The 25,212-nt window shown below is 45.5% G+C and overlaps 1 protein-coding gene across 2 annotated transcripts in view; it reads right to left on the bottom strand.

The window, feature by feature from the left end:
* Positions 1-1,491: 1,491 nt before the first annotated feature.
* The window catches only part of LOC306930948 (E3 ubiquitin-protein ligase MARCHF6-like), a 30,187-nt gene continuing 6,466 nt past the window's right edge, over positions 1,492-25,212 (bottom strand). The window contains exons 4-25 of one of the 2 annotated variants that reach the window (XM_079512072.1): positions 24,773-24,916; positions 24,596-24,668; positions 23,396-23,618; positions 21,198-21,432; positions 20,545-20,606; positions 20,256-20,288; positions 19,675-19,726; positions 19,445-19,503; positions 19,089-19,238; positions 18,924-18,998; positions 16,838-16,972; positions 14,792-14,911; positions 14,062-14,162; positions 13,489-13,626; positions 12,767-12,986; positions 8,049-8,118; positions 5,633-5,814; positions 5,027-5,161; positions 4,609-4,698; positions 4,340-4,472; positions 2,190-2,325; positions 1,492-1,751 (exon numbers count right to left, since the gene is read on the bottom strand). In XM_079512072.1, the coding sequence (XP_079368198.1) occupies positions 1,670-1,751; positions 2,190-2,325; positions 4,340-4,472; positions 4,609-4,698; positions 5,027-5,161; positions 5,633-5,814; positions 8,049-8,118; positions 12,767-12,986; positions 13,489-13,626; positions 14,062-14,162; positions 14,792-14,911; positions 16,838-16,972; positions 18,924-18,998; positions 19,089-19,238; positions 19,445-19,503; positions 19,675-19,726; positions 20,256-20,288; positions 20,545-20,606; positions 21,198-21,432; positions 23,396-23,618; positions 24,596-24,668; positions 24,773-24,916 (2,648 nt within the window). In that variant the 3' untranslated portion in view covers positions 1,492-1,669. The remainder of the gene's footprint in view (positions 1,752-2,189; positions 2,326-4,339; positions 4,473-4,608; positions 4,699-5,026; positions 5,162-5,632; positions 5,815-8,048; positions 8,119-12,766; positions 12,987-13,488; positions 13,627-14,061; positions 14,163-14,791; positions 14,912-16,837; positions 16,973-18,923; positions 18,999-19,088; positions 19,239-19,444; positions 19,504-19,674; positions 19,727-20,255; positions 20,289-20,544; positions 20,607-21,197; positions 21,433-23,395; positions 23,619-24,595; positions 24,669-24,772; positions 24,917-25,212) is intronic. The other variant, XM_079512073.1, reaches the window with a different exon arrangement.

Below are 25,212 nucleotides of genomic sequence, written 5' to 3'. Positions count from 1 at the left end.
ACACTGCAAATAAAATAAAACTAAATAAAACCGCAATCAAATCACTTCTGCGCGTCCCTCTTCGGCGTCTCGACAGCAGACAAGCGGGGTTTTTTTCCCAGTCATTTGAGAAATAAGCTAAAACGGCATCACGACCACAACGACTGAAGCTGCGTTTCCATTATAATGCAAATATCCATGTCTCCTTGCCTCCTAATATCCATGTCTCCTTGCCTCCTAATATCCATGTCTCCTTGCCTCCTAATATCCATAGAGCGTCGCAGTCCCGCCCCCTACCAGGGCCCAGGAAATGATTCCCCGTTCATTTTCCTCAGACATTTCAAAAAGTATTTATTTAAAGACCTTTTAAGCCTCGTACAAAGCCAACTCGAGTTGTGAGAAATCATGACAACAAGCAAAACATTTCGGGCTGAACAAATAATTAGAAAGAAGAAAAAACGGCAGGTTACAACACTTGTTTTTCTTCTTTGTAATTATTTGTTTGGTCCAAAATATTGTGTTTATTGTCATGATTTGTCACGACTCGAGTTGGCTTCGTACGACGCTTATAAGGTCTTTAAATAAATACTTTTTGAAATGTCTATGGGGAAAATGCATTGGGAACTATTTCCTGGGCCTGGCGTCGTCATGAAAGGGGGCGGGACTGGGCCTGGCGTCGTCATGAAAGGGGGCGGGACTGGGCCTGGCGTCGTCATGAAAGGGGGCGGGACTGCGACGCTCTATAGCCATGGCTCCTTATCTCCTTATAAATGCCTCCTTCTCCAATTAACGTCACTTTAAGTGTCAGTAGAGCTCAAAATAAAATAAAAAACAAAAGATGCCAAATAAATGAAATGCTCAAAGAAGCAGAAGCACAAAACGAGGTAAAGGTTTCAACTCAAACTATTCCAAACGAATCATAGAAACCTCCATATTATAAAAACGGCAGTCGGGGCTGAATGTGTTAAATCATGAGCACGTTCTCGGCACGTTCCAACGATTTGCTCACTTCCAGATGTTCCGGTTTCAAATACGGTTGGCAGCTTTTCAGTGTTTAGTGAATTCAGTCCCCTGTTCAGGTGTTTTTCGTTACTTCTTTTTTTTTGATTCACCGCGTGTGTCTCTATTATTCATCTACATCAGCACGATGCCGCTTGTCCGTTTGTCCACATCGGCACGGCAACGACAGCCGCAGCCACCGAGCGGCGCTGCTGAGCAGCCTTTTGAAATGAACCGGACAGCAGGTTTAACGTTGTTCCTATAACTGTAGCTTCGTAAGATTAACTGGTCAAAAAGGCACCGCTCACTTCACACTGGGTCTGATGTTTTGATTTTTTTTACTTCATCTGGTCCTCCTTCTTTCTACCTGCACATCCAAAGGGAGAAGCTTCTGTCCTGTGGGTGGAGGTACGGTAGGTCCAGTTCTAGGAGGAGGTGCTATAGGAGAAGATTCTGTCCTGTGGGTGGAGGTACGGTAGGTCCAGTTCTAGGAGGAGGTGCTATAGGAGGTTCTGTGGGTGGAGGTACGGTAGAGGTCCAGTCTAGGAGGAGGTTCTGTGGGTGGAGGTACGGTAGAGGTCCAGTCTATATGAGGTTCTGTGGGTGGAGGTACGGTAGAGGTCCAGTCCAGGAGGAGGTGCTGTGGGTCCAGAACCAGATCGTCCAGTTTAAGAGGAGGTGATCGTCCAGTTTAAGAGGAGGTGTTGTAGGAGGCGGGGCCAGTGCTCCTGGCCCTGCGTTCGTAGTTGACCAGCCGCTGGCCCACCAGGTACCTGATGGGGGGAGGGGGGGGGGGGGGGGGGAGGAGGAGGACAATAGAGAATAGAGGAGGGGAGGTGAGGACAAGGCAATAGGGAATAGGGAAGAGAGTTTTATTTAGTTTTTAATCATCAGAGTCTTTGGAATATAATTCCATTTAGTCATATTTTAGTCATCCAATATAATAATAATATAATATATATATTATATATACACCGGTATATTTGGTCAGGTCTTGATGGCGTCGTAATGCTTGATTTTACACTTGGTTGCATGCTGAAAATGGCCGATCTACAAGCTTGTAGATGTGGCTATTTACAGAGCGCAACACCCGAGCACAACCAAACATAAAACGACTTACCATTTAGTTCTACTGTGTGTGTGTGCGTGCGTGCGTGCGTGCGTGCGTGCGTGCGTGCGTGCGTGCGTGCGTGCGTGCGTGCTGTACTGACTTGTCGTTCTTGATGTGCTCGTACAGGCGTCTGAACTGACGTATCTGGACGTAGAGCACGGCCAGCAGGATGGTCACCATCAGCAGGAAGGGATAGATCCTCCTCTCCACCAGAATCTGCATGTCCGTCTGTACGCCTGCACACACATGTTAACACATTTAGGCCTGACGTCGAATTTTTAAATTGACAGTTTTCTTAAAAACCCATGTTTCTGTCAGTGGTTCTCAAACATATTCATGTCAAGGACCCCAAATATACATTGACATTGGCCGCCGACCCCCATCTGAAAATGTGTTGTTCCAGGGACCCTCCCAGTAGCAAAGATTTGAGTTACTCGCTCTGTAACAATATATATTCAAAGATTTCAGGCACATTTTCATGATTTTTCAAAAATAGCAGACCTACAAGTTCATAGTGCGCCACTCGGTGGCGCGCTATGAGCTTGTAGATCTGCTATTTTTCAATAGCTAAAGTATAACATAATGCTTAGTTAAAACACCAAAAGGGGTTCCCGCCCAAAATGGGTTAACCCATTTAGACCCGAGGATGATTCTACAAATGCCTTCTAATTCCTGACAGTTTTATGAAAGTTTCTGTGTCAGTGGTTCTCAAACAGTTTCATGTCAAGGACCCGCCGACTGCCATCTGAAAATATGTAGTTCCACTAGGGACCCCGCCATGCAGAAGCAAAGATTTGAGGTAAAAACATTCACTCTGAAAGAATATATATATATTCAAAGATTTGCGCCACATTTTCAAGATTTTTCAAAAATAGCAGATCTACAAGCTCATAGCTCGGCACTCGGTGCAGCGCTATGAGCTTGTAGATCTGCTATTTTTCAATAGCCAAAGTATAACATAATGCTTAAAACACCAAAAGGGGGTCCCGCCCCCCATGAACCCCTTTAAAAAAAAAAAGAATCCTCATGATTGCCTACGTCCTAGATGACTTAGGCCTACGTCCTACCTAGATGACTTAGGCCTACGTCCTACCTAGATGACTTAGGCCTACGTCCTACCTAGATGACTTAGGCCTACGTCCTAGATGACTTAGGCCTACGTCCTACCTAGATGACTTAGGCCTACGTCCTACCTAGATGACTTAGGCCTACGTCCTACCTAGATGACTTAGGCCTACGTCCTACCTAGATGACTTAGGCCTACGTCCAACCTAGATGACTTAGGCCTACGTCCTACCTAGATGACTTAGGCCTACGTCCTAGATGACTTAGGCCTACGTCCTACCTAGATGACTTAGGCCTACGTCCTAGATGACTTAGGCCTACGTCCTACCTAGATGACTTAGGCCTACGTCCTACCTAGATGACTTAGGCCTACGTCCTACCTAGATGACTTAGGCCTACGTCCTAGATGACTTAGGCCTACGTCCTACCTAGATGACTTAGGCCTACGTCCTAGATGACTTAGGCCTACGTCCTACCTAGATGACTTAGGCCTACGTCCTACCTAGATGACTTAGGCCTACGTCCTACCTAGATGACTTAGGCCTACGTCCTAGATGACTTAGGCCTACGTCCTACCTAGATGACTTAGGCCTACGTCCTACCTAGATGACTTAGGCCTACGTCCTACCTAGATGACTTAGGCCTACGTCCTACCTAGATGACTTAGGCCTACGTCCTAGATGACTTAGGCAGATAATGCTTTTCTGAAAACCTTAAAAATATGACTTAGGCCTTTACAGTAATTAATTTTCAACGAGAGGCGTGCGTTTATTTTGGACGCACAGAGAAGTTGAGGGGCTGATTGATTACACAAGCATATTTTCACGGCCCCGTGAAATTGTCACGGCCCGTGCTCGTTTTCGTGCGTGAAAGGGATTTTACACTTGCTGAAAATAGTCAATCTACAAGCTCACAAGCTTGTAGATCTGCTATTTTCAGCATGCAACCAAGTGTAAAATGTCCACTAGTCCCTTCCTAACATTTTAGTCTAGTTTTTATTTGTTGACGAAATTGTCAATATATTTAGTCTTAGTTTTAGTCATCATAGCTTAGTTTTTATTTAGTTTCCATGTAGTTTTCGTCAGTGGAAAAAGGTAGTCGACGAACATTTTTCGTCTTAGTTTTAGTCTAAGACGAAATCAACACTGGAGCGAACGCAGTAGAGTAGAATAAAGTGTCACTGACCCAGCAGGGGAGCGACTCCTCTGGAGATGGTGTAGGGCAGACACAGGGAGAGCAGCAGCACGCCGATGACCGGCGCGGCCAGCCTCCGCACGATGAAGTGCAGGTCGATGTGACGGATACCGTTGGCATAGACCTAAAGGAGACACAGACATCATGTCAAACACATTCCACATTCCAGGGTGACGGATACCGTTGGCAGAGACCTACAGGAGACACACAGGATCATTTTGGACGTTTTGATGGACATTTTTTCATGTCAAGTTTCTTACCTGCTCAATGACCGTTTTGAGCCACCACTGAGGCCCCATCAGAGTGATGGCAGCGATGATCTTGGCATGGAGCACGCCCAGAGCCCAGTCCTGCAACACAGGACACGTCACACTTACAGCTTTGAATGGCTGTAAATGTTCCCTAGTTTAGTTTTTCCCTAGTTAAAGTTTTGACCTGAGACCAGATTCTAAAAATGTCTTCTACATCCTGACCGTTTTCTGAAAAAGCTATGTTTCTATGTCAGTCGTTCTTCGATGTTTCAAAAAATAGCAGACCTACAAGCTTGTAGATCTGCTATTTTTCAACAGCTAAAGTTTCATAGTGGTTCAAAGCTGTAAGGCAAGACATGAAAATGAAATAAAAGTGCTGATAAACTGAATGTGTTGTTTGTGTGTTGAGAGACTGTCCGGGCCGTACCTGCCAGGGGTAGAACAGAGGCGTCTGGTCCAGGGGCACTCTGAGAGGAGCCACGATGACCAGCTCGAACAGCAGACCCAGCAGGAGAGGAATCACTCCGGCCAGCATCACCGCCACGGCCACGCTCTTCACGATCTGCAACATCAACGCATGGAATGAAGCAACGATGAAAAACCTCACGACTACCAAAAATGTAATGACAACGTTGTTTGACGATGTTTAGGGCGGCAGTAGCCTGGCCCCCAGAGCCATCTAATAGAAGAGTTACGATATAGAGGGGGCAGAAACCGAGCGCTCGAGCTCTGTTCATGCAGCCTGAACTGAGACAAGCTGGAGTTGGAAATACATTTTTTTCAACAAGGCCAGCACCATATATGGACACTGGGCAGAGGCTTTTTTGGGGCGGTTCTGGACAACCGTGGGTCCGATCGACAGAGTCGACACCGGGCACTGCACCCCCTGTGGTGGTGTGGAACGCGTGTGTCGAAATTGAAGTTGTTTCTCGAGTTACGTGGATTACAACAATAAACACACATAGACAGACAGACAGACAGACAGACAGACAGACAGACAGACAGACAGACAGACAGACAGACAGACTGTTACCATGCTGGTCCATTCGTGCACTTTGGTCCAGATGACGTTAGGACCCTGGGGCATCCAGGCCATCACCACGGTAACGGCCCTGATTGACAGCCAGCACACGTAGAGGCCGCTGGCCGCCGTGTACAGCTCGTGTACCTTGGCCCCGCCCATCCACAGTGACATCAGCCAGCGCCCCGCCCACACTGGAACAGAAGGGAGACAGAGAGAGAGAGCGTTGTTGATTTAGACCAGCACATTTTCATTATTTTTATTCATAGACTTTGGAGTGACATTTAATTTAGTTTTAGTCATCTAAAGCAGTGTTGTTTTCGTCGACTAAAACGAAGACGAAAAATGTTCGGCGACTACCTTTTGATGAAAACTAAATGGAAACTAAATGAAAACTAAGCTATGACGACTAAAACGAAGACTAAATACACTGACAATTTTGTCGACAAATAAAAACTAGACTAAAATGTTAGGAAGGGACTAGTGGACAAGAGATCCAGTATAAGTCATTTTACACTTGGTTGCATGCTGAAAATAGCCGATCTACAAGCTCACAACGCGTCGCGACGTGTAAAATCTTAGGATATTTAGTCGACTAAAACTAGACTAACTAGAACTAAACATTCCAGGTGACTAAAATGTTACTAAGAAAACTATTCAAAACACTATGACTAAAACTAAAATCAACATTTGCTGCCAAAAACACTAAAAGGCATCATTCTGGAGACCCTCCGCGTCGTGTCTCACTACGCCTCTCAGCCATATTATAAAACACACGGTCTCCTGAGACCTCTTGTGGCTTTACACTGCTTTATTTTATTTGTTCAACAACAAGACATCAAAGACTCTCCACAAGGAACACAGAGCTGTGCAGAGTAGATAGAAGTGAAGGAGGCTCACCAAAATTAGAAAATTAGAACCTCGCCACAGAAAATATACGCCTTCTTAATATTCCCTGCATGATCATGAAGAAGAAGTGTGGTGGCATCACTAGAAAACAACAGCTCGTCGTTGTATTGTATTCAATGAGCTTGTCATTGGGTTTGGTCGTACCGGGTTTCGAGCTCCATCCCTAAAGGAGATGTTGTAACGTTGCAGGGCAACAGCAGTAGCTGCACGGTGCGCATTGAGACTAGGCATGTCCCGATACCGATACTTGTATCGGAATGCCCTCCGATATGCTCTTATTTGGTCATATCGGAATCGGCAAGTACGCCCCGCACCAATCCGATACCACATTTTATTTAATCACGTGATGCGCGCAGCACGGTGAGACGGGGCCGCCGGTATTGAAAACGCGCATCTCCAGCCGTAGGTGTGAACGGCTTTGCCGACGTGCGAATGGGGGACAATTTAAAACAAAGGCGCCTTGCTGTAGTTTGCACAAGGGCTGCCAAGTAGGCTATATTTTGTTGTTTTTCTTTCTCCCCCTCTCTTCGAAGTTAGACTGGACAAATAAGCTCTAACTGACTGACTGGGACACGGTGGACTGACGCGCATAGTAACTTGCTCCGTGGGTGGAACGGGTGGAAAAGTTTGGCGTGGTCTCAATTTGAGACCACGCCAAACTGTTGCTTTATTTGTTCCCCACCTCACAGACCACCCCAAAGACCAATCAGAAGCCACAGGTCCATTTCACCGCGGGCATGTCCCGCCTACCTTGGATGGAGATAGGAGCCTTTCCAGACCGAGTATAGTGAGTGACGACTCAGATTCACCGTCTGTCTACAAGATCTGTGCCTGTATGTGTGTCCAACGAGCCTCTACATTAACCCATTTTGACCTGAGATCAGATTAAAAAAATGTCTTCTACATCCTGACAGTTTTCTGAAAAAGCTATGTTTCTATGTCAGTCGTTCTTTGATTTTTCAAAAATAGCAGACCTACAAGCTCGTAGCGCGCCACTCGGTGGCGCGCTATGAGCTTGTAGATCTGCTATTTTTAAATAGCTAAAGCATAACATGATGCTAACACCAAAAGGGGTTCCCGCCCAGAATGGGTTAACGGAACATCTATTCTACGCCATGCATGCCAGCAGATAATGATCTGCTCGCTAGATACTGTAGTACGATAATGGGAACAGTCAATGTTCCACATATTTCATTGGACTTTTCATCTCCCGATGCACGTTTCGTCCTGAGCGTTCCAACCACATCGCATTCCTTTGCTGTCCTGCAGCAACGAGCCAAGTCCTGCCCGCGATCAATAACGTTTAAATACCAACACACATCTGACACGGGCAGACAAGGAGCCCAGATGTGGAGGGAGGAGAAGGCTGGTGAAAGTAATGAGATAGGAGGAGGGTAAGGGGAGGTGTGTGTGTGTGTGTGTGTGTGTGTGTGTGTGTGTGTGTGTGTGTGTGTGTGTGTGTGTGTGTGTGTGTGTGTGTGTGTGTGTGTGTGTGTGTGCGCACGTGCGTGCGTCTCACCTGGCAGGGTAAGGCATGTCAGACTGGCCAGCAGCAGTGTCACACACATGGAGACGACCAGGAGTAAGATCTATAGGGGAAAAACAAGCCTTTGTGAGTTCTTTATGTCCTTATATATATATATATATATATATATATATATATATATATATATATATATATAACTATAAAATAGCTCAAGGCTGTATTGCTGATTACTTAGCTTAGGACCCCCGCAGTGGTGTCCGGTTAGAACTTAAACCAGGATGCTTTGACTTCTGCCTTCTCCCTGAAGCCGACCCTCTATATATTCTCCGACCAGGCTTGTCACGATGACTAAGCCAGTTAGATCTATCCATATATGGTTCTATCCATATATGGTTCTACCATATCTATCGATATCAGCACTAGGTCGGCTCGGGCCCAAATATAGGGATTGTCATACTAAACATGTCATATATCATATAGCCCAACGTCCTAGTCAGAGTCTTCGTTACAGCCACCCCAGATTTCACGTTGAAATCTATACCGCATCCAGAAGACTCAGACTTGTCCTTTCTTTCGGCTAGGTTCTAACAGGCCAGGCCTGGTAGTTATCCAGCAAGGGAGGCTCTCGAAGATGTTAATCTCTCTCCATTAGTCTGCTGACGATCTGTGTATGCTCACAATCCAAGCTATTTGGCGATCAATGCTCCCTCAATATTATTGACTTGGTTTGGCTGTATGGCAGGAGATACCTCGGAAGATACAGCCACCCCGTGCAAAACTTGAAGATCTCTCATGATTCTGATACGCAACTCTTCAGGTTGACCCCTCAATCCGACCTGCTTGGCAACTGTGTGTAACAAAATGGTTCGCCCCGAACCATCATCCAGAACTGCATATACTTCCATTACTTTGCCACAATTGCAAATTAGAACTTTGCACACCTTTAACATGACATTTCTCCCTTTAGGCGGTGGATAGCCCACATGCAAGGACTCTCCTGCTATAGTCAAGATTGCTGGCTGCGGTAATTCCTCTTGTAAATCCTGTCCCGTCTCGATCTTAGGTGTCCTAGGGTTCCGCAAATGTTCATCTGCTCTCCGGTTCAACCGGCTCCTATTAATACTGTGAAAAGCCAGAGGGTGCCTTCCACCACAGTTCACTCCTAGTCTGTAGTTTACAGTTTCTTGCCTGATGACGACGTCCATTGCTGATAACACAGCTTCATCTGTCATATCAAATCTCGTCGTTTGAACCTGCCGCATACCCCACGATGGTGTGTGCCGCTATTACAGTAATGCCATCTTGCTGGTTACTTGGTGTACGATCGGCAGAATTGGGTGCTACTACCGTACCATGCATGATGACTGTTCGTCTCCCGGTTATGCTCATGGTCATTTCTGCGAGAGTGACCGTCCAGCCTCCTTGCTGGACTACTTCGGTCCCTATGAACCTGGACTTCTGGTCTGTCAGCTTGCACTTTCATCTCGATATCCTATCGGTGAACGAAGCCTCTGCCGTCCTCCGACTGCTCCAACATCTATGGGAAGGTTGATATAGCTCCGATGCCCTTGCATCATCATGCTGTCCAGACAATGCTCTCATGATATCCACCAGAGCCTTTTGGCCCTAATGACATCTAAAGCTCTAGGTGAAAGCCTTCGTTACACTCTGCCACCCCCAGATTTCCCATGGAAATCTGTACCATATCTAGAAGGCTTGAACAGTAGACCCCTCAGGCCACCCCAATACAAGCATACGGAGGCTTGAACATCAAGCGTCAGCCATTCAGACCACCCCATTGAGGGCGTCCAGGCGTCCCGCTTTCTTCCTTTGATGTTACGGTGGGTCATACAAAACCTCAAGATCAAATCACATGCCACCCATTAAGGGCGTTCCCTGTCAATGGGTCAGAGTCAGCCAATCCGTGCAGTTCCAGTTTGAAGTAACGCCCTCTTGACCGTATCAAAGGTGGTCCACAGCTTTGGACCCAGGCTTCTACAACACCACGCCATCACTTCAACCCTGGCGTCTACGACACGACGCCATCACTTCGACCCTGGCGTCTACAACACGACGCCATCACTTCAACCCTGGCGTCTACAACACCACGCCATCACTTCAACCCTGGCGTCTACAACACGACGCCATCACTTCAACCCTGGCGTCTACAAGACCACGCCACCACTTCGACCCTGGCGTCTACAACACCACGCCACCACTTCGACCCTGGCGTCTACAACACGACGCCATCACTTCAACCCCGGCCACTTTCAGGGAGGTGATCATGTCCAGTGCTCTCTCTCTCTCTCTCTCCTGCACATCACCAGTGCTCTGCACATCACCAGTGCTCTCTCTCCTGCACATCACCAGTGCTCTCTCTCTCCTACACATCACCAGTGCTCTGCACATCACCAGTGCTCTCTCTCCTGCACATCACCAGTGCTCTCTCTCCTGCACATCAGCTCAAGGCTGTATTGCTGATTACTTAGCTTAGGACCCCCGCAGTGGTGTCCGGTTAGAACTTAAACCAGGATGCTTTGACTTCTGCCTTCTCCCTGAAGCCGACCCTCTATATATTCTCCGACCAGGCTTGTCACGATGACTAAGCCAGTTAGATCTATCCATATATGGTTCTATCCATATATGGTTCTACCATATCTATCGATATCAGCACTAGGTCGGCTCGGGCCCAAATATAGGGATTGTCATACTAAACATGTCATATATCATATAGCCCAACGTCCTAGTCAGAGTCTTCGTTACAATAACCATTAGGCCTTATATAAACATTTTTCACGTCAAGGACCCCTAAATTGACACTCATTAGCCCCGCGGACCACCATTTGAAAAGACATCCCAGGGACCACCATGAGAGGAGATGTTCACGGCTCTAGCAGGGATTCTCTACCACTTTAATTTCAAGGACCCCCAGTTTGACATGCATTAGGCCTCGGACCGGGGGTCGTTTGGTCCCGGACAGGGGGTCGTTTGGTCCCGGACAGGGGGTCGTTTGGTCCCGGACAGGGGGGTCGTTTGGTCCCAGACATGGGGGTCGTTTGGTCCCGGACAGTGATGCATTTCAAACCACTCCAGCTGGTGAACGGAGGCTCACAGAAAACTGTTTTTTTTCCCTCTCTAACTGCTTTTCAAGCTGGATCAGAGCCACAGCCGACAGGCAGCTGGATCAGAGCCACAGCCGACAGGCAGCACTCATAAAGCACATTCATGCTTTGCTGTGATAACGTGGGCTTAGTCGTTCAAAGAAGACACTTCAAATGTTGGCGGTATGTACGTGAGAAAACTTCAAATGCGCTGCCATTTAAAATACTCCTGCACACATACTCTAAATGTGTGTTCACACAAATGCAATTGACAAAAACTTTAATTTGACACAAATTAAGCCAAATGTTTTTTTGTTTTTTCTAGAGCCCGACCAATGCCAGATTTTCTTTTGTCCAATGCCGACCATGGTTTGGAGAGTCCTCGTCCTAACATAATTATATCCTGAACTAACCACTTGAACCCCAGCATCCATATTCTGTGGGTAACATTAGTATGTTTGGCGAAGCGATTTAGCGTAGACAGGGGAAAAAAGCAATCTACGTTTACCAAGTCTAGTGGTTAAAAAGTTTAACCGCTGGCCAAGTGGTCCAGGCGCATCATGCCACCTATACTGTAGGCTCTGGCCTGACAGCGCGGCCTGGCAGCGATGGCCGAACGGATTGCGGAGCGGTCTTGATACCGGAAGGTCGCCAGTGCGAATCAGCGGTCCGACACGTTAAAATTACCACCGCTGAAGTGCCCTTGAACAAGGCATTGAACCACTACGATGAAATGTTCTATGAGCAGGGCCTGGCTGGAAACAAGTTCTTGAGCTTAGCCCAGATACCCTGGGTAAATATAGTAATCATCACATGTTCGAGCCTTTGCTGCATATCTCTCCCCTTCTCTCCCTCCCACTGTCCTGTCTGTCTCCACTAATCAATAAAAAAGGCTTAAAGCCAAAAACAAATCATAACAAAAAAGAAAAAAACCCTACCTATTAAAGCACTACTTTGTCCCTGCCTCGAGTCGTGCGGTCAACGCTGCCAGTAACATGTAACGTGATGATGACGATGCTGAAACAAGCACTTTATGCCGGCACGTTATATCCTAGCACTTTTTCTGAAGGTAGCCTTTCTTCTTCTTCTTCTTTGATTCTATACCTGCACTAGATGCGCCCAGACCTCTGTTTATATGGTGTCTCATGTCTGTTGTCTGTTGTAGTAGGTCTCTGCCTGACCTACTTGTTGTTAACTAGTTGTACGAACGCTTGTTTTCTATTGTTGTATTGTTTATTGGATCTTGTTTAGTCGATACACTTAATTGTTTTAGCTCATGCTCATTTGATTTAGCTATTTTGTCTCATCTGTTTAAGGAAATAGGTAGCTGATATATTGCACTTTTACCTTAGCGCTAGGTATACTCTTGGTTGCTTGTTTTTGCAGAAAATGCACTAAAGACTTCTGGTGATTAGTAGTTTTTGTTCCCTACCTATGTTGAATACACTTATTGTAAGTCGCTTTGGATAAAAGCGTCTGCTAAATGACTGTAATGTAATGTAATGTAATGTAATGTCCTGTATTGTTTGTATGTTTTAAACCACTACTCTTGCTGTAAACCTAATTGCCCTTCTGGGACATTAATAAAGACCTTGAACCTTGAACCTACCACTTACACGTGATTGTCTGTGCAGGCCGCCCGTCACTCACCTTGATGGGGAAGTTTGGGGGTCTGAAGTAGGGCTGGAAGCCCACGGGACCGCCCTGCTGCAGAATGGCCTGGTGGGCGGCGTGGAGACCCTCCCCCAGGCCGGGGATGCCTGCGTCCTCCTCGTTGTTGTTGTTGTTGTTGTGGCGACCGGGAGGGTTGTTGTTGATGAAGTGGTTGTCCTCGTCCTCGTGGTCGCCCAGCAGGTAGGAGTGGAGGTCACTGCGGAGGAAACGCACGGCAACGTTGATTAACACTACCACGAAACATCTCCGTCGACTAGGCCGCATTGGTTCCCAACCTTTTTATACTGAAGTACCACCTCAGAAACTATTTGGCTCTTCAAGTACCACCATAATAACTGATGTTAAAATACAGGAGCGTAGCATGAGTTAAAAGTCTGTTGCTCTCCCCATGTCCCCCATATATGGGGACTAGGTTGGCGGAGGGTGTGTAGAGCCCAGGATCACATTAGATAATTGACACAGGGGTGAAAAATGGGTTACAAAATCGTGGGATAAAAATGATAAAAAATAAATAAATCAATAAATACAGGAGCGTATACCTGCCCTTTTCGTTCCATTCCTATAAGCCAATTTTGCTGCTGCTCTGACAGAACTCAGTCTAATCACTAATCAGCACAACAGATGATATTTCTAATGTGATTAATCCGTTCTCAAATGTAAAAATCCATATAGATCAGATATATAGATGGGCCACTTACAGGACGTATCCCACGGTGAAGGTCCAGGCGTGGACGAGGCGTTTGAGCCACTGGCGCGTGTGTCCCTGCTCCAACAGCGCCGGCAGAACCACCTGCAGCAACAACAGCTCCAGAGACAGCTCGCTGACCGGAGCGTCGCTAAGGGGAGGACAGGAGAACAGTTCTGTTAGCTCGCTGACCGGAGCGTCGCTAAGGGGAGGACAGGAGAACAGTTCTGTTAGCTCGCTGACCGGAGCGTCGCTAAGGGGAGGACAGGAGAACAGTTCTGTTAGCTCGCTGACCGGAGCGTCGCTAAGGGGAGGACAGGAGAACAGTCCTGTTCACTTCACAACGTCTAAACAGAAATGACAGTCTCGCGTGGCCTGACTGTTGCCTCTCCCAATTTTCAAATGCTTCCGTCATACAGTCTGGAGCAACGGAAGCTCTGATCATGAGCAAGCGATAGTCTTTACAGCCTACTGGCGACGCAAGCAGTTGTTTTGATTTGCGGGAGCTTGAGTGAATGTTTTATTAGACACCGATCATGCCTCTTTCATCTCATTATGAGTCATGATGTCAATAAAGAAGCTGTACCTGTAGAGCATGACGTTGTACGGCAGGAAGTGAGGAAAGAACAGCTTCATGATCCTGACAGGAAGCCACAGCATGAGCAGCACGATGGAGCCAAACACCACCTGAGACACACACACACACACAATAAATAAGATATACCTTGTGCCCTTGAGCAAGACTTGGAATCCCTGATTTGCTCCCGATGTGCAGGTTGGTGCCTTGCATGGGTTCATGGCCGCCATCTGTACTATGAATGTGTGTGACTGTGAATGGGTGAATGTAATGCACAATCTATGTAAAGGTGTGTGTGAATGGGTGAATGTAATGTGAATGGGTGAATGTAATGCACATCTATGTAAGGCGCTTTGGATAAAAGCACTATATAAAATGCACCATTTATTTATTTCATACCGAGATGAAATAAATAAAAATATTTTTATTTTATGTTCACAGGGTTAAAAGAAAACGGCAAATGAAATTAATTTGTAAAGATTCATCTTACATATACATGTTATGACATCACAGTCACAGGCGTGTGAAATTCAAGTAAATGTCTCACAAAGTAAAGATGACATTGTTTCATGTGGCTGCAGACGGCACCATTTCTACTACAGTTTGTCATATAGATATTGTCATTGTGACCAAGGTTGAGAGAAGTACCGGTGCGCGCACGCACACGCACACACACACACACACACACACACACACACACACACACACACACACACACACACACACTCTCTGAACTGACCACAGAGAGAAGGAACCTCCGGAGGTGTCTGTAAACAGGGAGGTGGATCATCTCCTGCACCGGGTTGAAGTCTGGGTCGTTGAGGTTCCTCAGGAACCACAGCACCCCAGGCCGGAGCACCTAGAGCACGCAGAAACAACCAAAATAGTTTTGTGGATTAATTTATGTTTACCGCGTTGGCCCCAGACCCCCTGCCAAATGACCGGAACTACTTAAAGGACCACTTCACCACTTTTCAACCTATCTTCATATAATAGGTCCTCACTGATAATCATGAAAAGACGACACAATTTTTTTCTACACGGTCTGTGTCTCATAGGAGGGCTGTGGGCAGTTCAGAAACCGTCTTCCAGTGACATCATCGATGGGGAATACAAGCTAATAGAAACTGCAGGCTTTCTAGTCCTGAAAAGTTGCAATGCGAAAATGGAAGCCATCGTCCTCACGATAATGAAAATCTAAACATTTTTGTAAAACAATCTTGTTTAAAAAAAAATCTGCCTAATGATGAAGATAAAATGCCATTTTATCATGATTATTAGTGAGGACCTATTATATGAAGATAGGTTGAAAAGTGGTGACGTGGTCCTTTAATATTCACCCAATACAGACCAGGACTCCCACCACTGGACTCAATTAATACCTGTGCAACCATTATATTAATGGCAAGTATTTCCTGCAGCTTTAAGTCCAAAAACCTGAATTAACCCTTTAATCTAACTTTGCAGTCTTCAAGACAAAGTGGCACTTTTCTTTTTCTGCGACCTCAGTGACTGTTTGGCGTCTGTGTGGACGATGTGTCCTCATTCTGGACGATGTGTCCTTCTATCTCTTGAGATTACGGCTTCATTTAATCGACTAGCAGGTTTTTCTCCTGCCGTGACGACGGTGACCTCCCCAGGCAGCCAGGAGGAGGAAGGAGATAAAGTAGAGCAGATCCAGACATTAACTGATGCCTTTTAGAGAGACATTGAGTTTGTGCTGTGTGTCCGTCTCTCTCCGTTCTCGAGTTAACCCATTCTGGCCGGGAACCCCTTTTGGTGTTTTTTAAGCATTATGTTATACTTTAGCTATTGAAAAATAGCAGATCTATACAAGCTCATAGCACGGCACCAAGTGCCGCGCTACGAGCTTGTAGGTCTGCTATTTTTGAAAAATCTTGAAAATGTGGCGCAAATCTTTGAATATATATTCTTTCAGAGCGAACATTTTTAACTGAAATCTTTGCTTCTTGGGGGGTCCCTGGAACAACATATTTTCAGATGGGGGTCTGTGGCCAATTATTACATAATAATCTTGGGGGTCCTTGACATGAAATAGTTTGAGATTGACTGACACAGAAACATAGGGTTTTTCAGAAAACTGTCATGATTTAGAAGACATTAAATGTCTTCTAAATCATGACGATTCTACAAATGTTGTAGAATCGTTCCCAGGTCAAAATGGGTTAAACACCCCAGAGTAACCTTGGAGAATGTAATGGGCCTAGTTGGAACGGCCACGGTGAACGGCGCGACAGAGTCATACATTACATACATTTCATTGAATCCTTTCCTTGGTGCCAATTAAGCCAAACAGCAAAACACAAACATTCAATGAAAATTAAAAAAAAAAGAGACAACTCGGTTGTCAAAACATACAAACTTTTACAAACATTTTAGTCACCCGGAATGTTTTAGCCCGGGTTAGTCTAGTTTTAGTCGACTAAATGTCATGAGATTTTAGTCGACTAAATCTACGGTTGATTTAGTAGACTAAAATTATTTTTTCCGGGCCCTGAAAATAGCCGATCTACAAGCTTGTAGATCGTCTATTTTCAGCATGGAACGAATTGTAAAATGACTTATACTGGATCTCTTGTCCACTAGTCCCTTCCTAACATTTAATCTAGTTTATTTGTTGACGAAATTGTCAATAATATATTTAGTCTTAATTTTAGTCATCAGCTTAGTTTTCATTTAGTTTCCGTCAGAGTGAAAAAAGGTAGTCGACGAACATTTTTAGTCGACGAAAAATCAACACTGCTTTGCTGCAACTCTCTCTCACCTCTCGGAGCAGAAGGATGAAGGAGGCGAAGTAGAAGACGTAGACCATGCCCACCAGCCAGTGGAGGAACATGGTGGTCCCGGGGGCCGAGTCGAAGCTCGTCTCCCTGTCCTTCAGAGTGGCATCAAACATCTCCTGCAATGGACACGGTGGGACGTTTTACCATGAGAGATAGACTGTTGTAGGCCATTTTACCATGAGATATAGACTATATAGGCCATTTTACCATGGGATATAGACTGTTTAGGCCATTTTACCATGAGATATAGACTGTATAGGCCATTTTACCATGATATATAGACTGTTAGGCCATTTTACCATGAGATATAGACTGTATTAGGCCATTTTACCATGAGATATAGACTATATAGGCCATTTTACCATGAGATATAGACTGTTTAGGCCATTTTACCATGAGATATAGACTGTTAGGCCATTTTACCATGAGATATAGACTGTTAGGCCATTTTACCATGAGATATAGACTGTATTAGGCCATTTTACCATGAGATATAGACTGTTAGGCCATTTTACCATGAGATATAGACTGTTAGGCCATTTTACCATGAGATATAGACTGTTAGGCCATTTTACCATGAGATATAGACTGTATTAGGCCATTTTACCATGAGATATAGACTGTATTAGGCCATTTTACCATGAGATATAGACTGTTAGGCCATTTTACCATGAGATATAGACTGTATTAGGCCATTTTACCATGAGATATAGACTGTTTAGGCCATTTTACCATGAGATATAGACTGTTAGGCCATTTTACCATGAGATATAGACTGTTAGGCCATTTTACCATGAGATATAGACTGTATTAGGCCATTTTACCATGAGATATAGACTGTTAGGCCATTTTACCATGAGATATAGACTGTTAGGCCATTTTACCATGAGATATAGACTGTTAGGCCATTTTACCATGAGATATAGACTGTATTAGGCCATTTTACCATGAGATATAGACTGTTAGGCCATTTTATCATGATATATAGACTGTTAGGCCATTTTACCATGAGATATAGACTGTTTAGGCCATTTTACCATGAGATATAGACTGTATTAGGCCATTTTACCATGAGATATAGACTGTTAGGCCATTTTACCATGAGATATAGACTGTATAAGGCCATTTTACCATGAGATATAGACTGTTAGGCCATTTTACCATGAGATATAGACTGTTAGGCCATTTTACCATGAGATATAGACTGTTAGGCCATTTTACCATGAGATATAGACTGTATTAGGCCATTTTACCATGAGATATAGACTGTTAGGCCATTTTATCATGATATATAGACTGTTAGGCCATTTTACCATGAGATATAGACTGTTTAGGCCATTTTACCATGAGATATAGACTGTATAGGCCATTTTACCATGATATATAGACTGTTAGGCCATTTTACCATGAGATATAGACTGTATAGGCCATTTTACCATGAGATATAGACTGTTAGGCCATTTTACCATGAGATATAGACTGTTAGGCCATTTTACCATGAGATATAGACTGTTAGGCCATTTTACCATGAGATATAGACTGTATAGGCCATTTTACCATGAGATATAGACTGTTAGGCCATTTTACCATGAGATATAGACTGTATTAGGCCATTTTACCTTGAGATATAGACTGTTAGGCCATTTTACCATGAGATATAGACTGTATAGGCCATTTTACCATGAGATATAGACTGTTAGGCCATTTTACCATGAGATATAGACTGTATAGGCCATTTTACCATGAGATATAGACTGTTAGGCCATTTTACCATGAGATATAGACTGTATAGGATGTACTGTACATTCATAGCGTGAGCAGTGTCATCATGCACTACTTAAAATGAGTCAGTGAGGGGAAAATAGATGATGTGAGTGAGCCAGTTAGCATAGCTAGTGTAGTGTAGTGTAGTGTAGTGTAGTGTAGTGTAGTGTAGTGTAGTGTAGTGTAGTGTAGTGTAGTGTAGTGTAGTGTAGACAGTACAGTACAGTACAGTACAGTACAGTACAGTACAGTACAGTACAGTACAGTACAGTACAGTACAGTACAGTACAGTACAGTAATTACCAGTGAGCAGACATCAAGCCACCAGCCACAGATGAGTGGGAATAAACCAATCTCCATGACCACCAGTAAGGACACCTGGAGAAGAAAACAAATGACCCTTGAGTGAAACCTTTAAATAATAATAATAGCATTACAATATAGTGCTTTACATTCACGCTCAGTTACCTTGACAACGATGTAGCAGACCCCCAGCAGCCGTCTGGATCTGTGGAACCTCACCAGTGAAGCTAATGCGTGACAGAAGATGAGCGAGGCGGCCAGGAGGACGTAGCCCACTACGGTGGTGATGAGGCCATCGAAGTGGGACGCTTTGATCTGCAACGACAAATACAACAGGATATGACATCATATGCCAAAAACACGATTAAATCGTTAAATCGCAATTATCCGTGTGACAACGAATCGTCAGCTTAAATCTGTAACGTGATCGTGACCGTATCAAACGGTGAAACCGTAGTTTGCCCCTTGTTCGTGCATGCGTGCGTGTGTGCGTGCGTGCGTGCGTGCCGTCGTGCACTTACGTATTCCTCAAAGCCGAGTCCCACAACCGTGAAGTGGCCGATGTGATACGGACAGAAGGCTACAGAGAGAGAGGGAAACAACAAGGTCAAGATCATCACTGTACTTCCACCACCACCGCACCAAAATGTGAAATCCCTCCACACAACCGCTGTATGCTATGGCGATATCACTGCATGTGTACAGTATATGCGTGTATGAATGAATTGAAATGTCTCTGAACATAACATACCGAACACCAGAATGAAGAGAGTGTTCAACGACACCACCCAGAACACGTGCTCCTGAAGAGAAAGAACACACCAAAAGCATACTATATTTAACATCTCTGAAAAAGTATTATAAAATCTCTACTAACTAGTAGTGATTTACAGCAGTAACAATGTGCGTGCGTTAGTGATGCACCGAATATTCGGCCGCAGAAAATATTCGGCAGAAAATGGCAAAAAAAAATTCGGCCCATTCTGTTTCGGCCCAAATAGGCAGAAAATATATCACCGAATAGTGTATGCAATTAATGCATTCAAAAGAGCCGAATAAATGTTTTATGGACCCATAATAGTGATTATTATTTAAGTTAAGTTTTGCCATAACCATTTTTATTGCCATAAATCAGGTAGCTTTAAGGTACGGCCATGACAGCAATGGTAGGAAAAAAGACTAATAACTAATATTAATCATATTCGGCATTCGGTTTTCGGCCAAGAATTTCCCTTTCGGTGCATCCCTAGCGTGCGTGCGTGCGTGCGTGCGTGCGTGCGTGCGTGCGTGCGTGCGTGCGTGCGTGCGTGCGTGCGTGCGTGCGTGTCTTACCAGAAAGACCAGCGAACCATCCAGGCCCAGCATCTGAGTGAAACAGAAACAGAGAGACACCAACTCATCAACATGTCCATGTTCAAAAACTCATTGGGCGCCACAGCGCCATCTGGTGGAGGGCTCTCGCCGCCACAATTGCACAGTCAATGAGCGAGGCTTTTAACTTGAAAGCCGTTTTGGCCAGAAACCGCTGAGTCAGGAAGTCAACGGAAGACGAGATCGAATGTACTTTGGATAAACATCAATAATACAATCGACACGATATGAAACAGTCAGGTTTGCTCACCCTTTCCCATGTCAGTTCCTCTGCCGCGCGGTCCCACTCCAAGGCATTCCAGTTCAAGTCATCTGCATTGGAGGAAAGAGCGGAGACACATGTATATAAATATATGTGAAAATAGCCGATCTACAAGCTCACAGCGTGGCGTGAAGTGACACGTCGGGGGGCTTGTAGGTTTGGGACGTCTAATCTCTCTTTTGGGTCTCGATCTGAACCACATGATCTATATCAAGAAAAAAAAAGGAAAACGTGCTGCTAATTGGGTCCTCTGATTAACCCATTCAGGACGGGAACCCCTTTTGGTGTTTCAAGCATTATGTTATACTCCCTTTTTTTTATTTTGAAAAAATAGCAGATCTACAAGCTCATAGCGCGGCACTCGGTGCCGCGCTACGAGCTTGCCGATCTGCTATTTTTGAAAATACGGTGCAAATATTTGAATATATATTCTTTCAGAGTGGGGGGGGGGGTCCCTGGAACAACATATGTTCAGATGGGGGGCCCAATTACGTCCTTGACATGAAAATGTTTGAGAACCAATGATATATATAGAAACATAGGTTTGTCAGAAAACTGTCAGATTTTGAAGGCCTTTGTAGAATCGTCCTCACGTCTCAATGGGCTAAGAAACGCCCATTGAGTACGGTCCCCGTACTGACCGTGTCCTCCGTTGTTGCCGTCGACAGCCTCATCCTCCCTGCCCTCGTCTTCATCCTCGTCCTCCTCCTCATCATCGTCGTCGTCGTTGTCCAGCTCGGGGTCATCTCCCTGCTCGGGTGCTTCCTCTGGGTGGTCTGGGCCTGCGGGGTCCTCGGGGGGGTGGGCTGCTGCTGCCGGGCCCCCCGGGGCCCCCCCGGCCTGGGGGTCTACGGCCACGTTACCACCTGCATCCTGCTGGACGGAGAAACACTTTGAATAGAGGGTACATGCGGCGCGTGGACATCATCATCATACCCGATCAGATTCTAAAAATGTCTTCTACATCCTGACGGTTTTCTGAAAAAGCTATGTTTCTATGTCAGTCCTTCTTCGATTTTTCAAATAGCAGATCTACAAGCTCATAGCGCGCCACCGAGTGGCGCGCTATGAGCTTGTAGATCTGCTATTTTTCAATAGCTATACATAATGCTAACACCAAAAGGGGTTCCCGCCCAAAATGGGTTATGCGGGAACACCTACTGAGTGGCCAAAAAAAAAAACTACTTTCTGGCCTTGACAGCCCCATACATCCAAACAGAAAAGTCCCATCTGATTGGTTCCTAATGATCATTTAGCTGGGGACCCCCTAGAACTCTCTCAAGGACCCCCTTTTGGTGTTAGCATTATGTTATGCTTTAGCTATTGAAAAATAGCAGATCTAAAAGCTCATAGCGTGCCACCGAGTGGCGCGCTACGAGCTTGTAGGTCTGCTATTTTTGAAAAATCGAAGAACCACTGACATAGAAACATAGCTTTTTCAGAAAACTGTCAGGATGTAGAAGACATTTTTAGAATCTGATCTCAGGTCAAAATGGTTTAATGGACATTTTAGTCAAAATACTATGATCTAAATGTTCTGATCAACAGTGGGCTCACTCTAGCCTGGTTAATAAACCAGACCGAATCAGCCGTTGGCAAAAAAAAATTTGCCTGCCAGCGGATTAGGGTCTGGCGAGGCTCAGTAGCACGCCTCTTTCCTACAACCGAGAACAGGTCGGGCCAATCGGGACACGGTATGCAATATGGGCGGGCTTTGGTACAGTGACGTTCAATGCTTGAGACCTTTGACTGACAGTAGCTCTGACCAATTGCGTCAAAGAGAAAATGTTTGAACCCGCCCCCCGGGAAATGAAATCCAAGTGGAGCCAGCCCAGACTAATATACCGCGACAGTGTTGTGTGATATTAGTCTGGTTTATTAGCCAGGCTAGGCTCACTCACGTCATTGTGTGACTATGATCTAAATGTTATGATCAACAGTGGGGCTCACTCAAGTCATTGTGTGACTATGATCTAAATGTTATGATCAACGGTGGGATCACTCACGTCATTGTGTGACTATGATCTAAATGTTATGATCAACAGTGGGGCTCACTCAAGTCACTGTGTGGCTATGATCTAAATGTTATGATCAACAGTGGGCTCACTCACGTCACTGTGTGGCTATGATCTAAATGTTATGATCAACGGTGGGCTCACTCACGTCATTGTGTGACTATGATCTAAATGTTATGATCAACAGTGGGCTCACTCACGTCATTGTGTGACTATGATCTAAATGTTCTGATCAACAGTGGGATCACTCACGTCACTGTGTGGCTATGATCTAAATGTTATGATCAACAGTGGGATCACTCACGTCACTGTGTGGCTATGATCTAAATGTTATGATCAACGGTGGGCTCACTCACGTCACTGTGTGGCTATGATCTAAATGTTATGATCAACAGTGGGATCACTCACGTCACTGTGTGGCTATGATCTAAATGTTATGATCAACGGTGGGCTCACTCACGTCACTGTGTGGCTATGATCTAAATGTTATGATCAACAGTGGGCTCACTCACGTCATTGTGTGACTATGATCTAAATGTTCTGATCAACAGTGGGATCACTCACGTCACTGTGTGGCTATGATCTAAATGTTATGATCAACGGTGGGCTCACTCACGTCATTGTGTGACTATGATCTAAATGTTATGATCAACGGTGGGCTCACTCACGTCATTGTGTGACTATGATCTAAATGTTATGATCAACAGTGGGATCACTCACGTCATTGTGTGGCTATGATCTAAATGTTATGATCAACGGTGGGCTCACTCACGTCACTGTGTGACTATGATCTAAATGTTATGATCAACAGTGGGCTCACTCACGTCATTGTGTGGCGCGGCTGCAGCGCCACCGCCGCCGCCGTTGTTGTTGTTGGGCTGGCGGTTGGGGGCCTGGTTGGGGGCCCCCAGTGGCTGGTTCTGCTCCAGCCACTGGGGGGCGCCGCCATGCACGATCTGCTCCCTGAGCCACACCAGACTGATGAAGGCGCACAGCGTGCAGGTGACCACGAAACAGCCCTGTAAGCAGTCCGCCAGCAGGTTGTCCCTGTGGGGGGGGGGGGGGGGGGGGGGGGGATGGAAGATGAATTATGAAGATGAATTATGATTCTAGCACCGAACCCTTTTCATGTCAAGGTCCATTATAATTGAATATAAAATGGTAAATGGGGCCTTTATCCAAGGCGCTTTACAGAGGTTGTGCATTACATTCACCCATTCACACACACATTCATACACCGATGGTGGCGGAAACCATGCAAGGCACCAACCAGCACATCAGGAGCAATTAGGGGTTCAGTGTCTTGCTCAAGGACACTTCGGCACTAACTCTGGGGGAACCCAGGTTTAACTGGCGACCTTGCGGTTACCATCCGGTTTCATTATGTATTTATGATGTATTTTCTCTATTATTAGGACGCGCTGTGACTGGCCAGTAGCCACTTTCAGTGACAGTCGGGGCAAACACTCACTCACCCAAAACATGATTTACTATTCTGTGCCAATCAGGGCGCAACTCGAACAGCGCTCGAGTTGCGCACACCAACGTTTTATGAAATATCAGAGATCAATTAGGGTTTTCTGGACGACTGAACATGCATTCTATTGCCAGTTTGATCACTTCAGATACTTAAAATAGCACATGTACAAACACGCATTGTGAGCTAATTGCCTATTTTCGGTGTGAGACATGCTGACTTCTATGGAATTCAAATGACTGAAATTAGTTGTAGTGACGGCAGTGGCTCAGGGGTAGAGCGGCCGGATGGCAACCGCGAGGTTCCCAGTTCGATCCCGGGCTCCCCCACAGTTAGTGACGAAGTGTCCTTGAGCAAGACTCCTCGCTCCTTGAACCCCTAATGTGACAGGTTGGTTTCCTCTGCCATCGGTGGGTGAATATAATGCACACCTCTTTACACGTCTGTGTAAAGCGAGCGCTATATAAATGCACCATTTACCATTTTATGTACCGTTTTTAGTGACTGAAAACTTGAAAATAAAAAGAAATATGAGAAGAAAACTTACGTTGACAGCATGTCTAACGGCAGGGTAAGAAGAGAGCTCACAGAGCCTGTAAATAAACACTTGTAGATGCGACCTGGGGACAAACAGACAGACACATTAACAGTGACATCATGATAAATGGTAGTTATTATTAGTATTATATGGTAGTAGTGGAGCCCAGGGTGTAGTTCCACTTACATGCTGTGAGAGGCACCACCCCCAGCCAGGCGAAAGCCACCAGTGTGTAGTGGAACCAGTATCGAATGGCCGTTCCAACGCTGGTCACCAGCCCCGCAAAGATGTCCTGGACGGGCAGGCGAGACGGCATGTCTGGAGAGTAGACTGAATGGGGGAAGAGAGTAACAGGGCTGAGTTAATCATGACTGGAGAGTAGACTGCAGGGGGGAGGAGAGTAACAGGGCTGAGTTAATCATGTCTGGAGAGTAGACTGAATGGAGGGAGAGAGTAACAGGGCTGAGTTAAACATGTCTGGAGAGTAGACTGCAGGGGGGAGGAGAGTAACAGGGCTGAGTTAATCATGTCTGGAGAGTAGACTGAATGGGGGAAGAGAGTAACAGGGCTGAGTTAATCATGTCTGGAGAGTAGACTGCACGGGGGAAGAGAGTAACAGGGCTGAG

This window comes from Electrona antarctica, assembly GCF_951216825.1.
Source record: "Electrona antarctica genome assembly, chromosome: 1".
NCBI classification, from domain to species: domain Eukaryota; kingdom Metazoa; phylum Chordata; class Actinopteri; order Myctophiformes; family Myctophidae; genus Electrona; species Electrona antarctica.
This window is presented reverse-complemented; position numbering and strand designations above follow the sequence as displayed.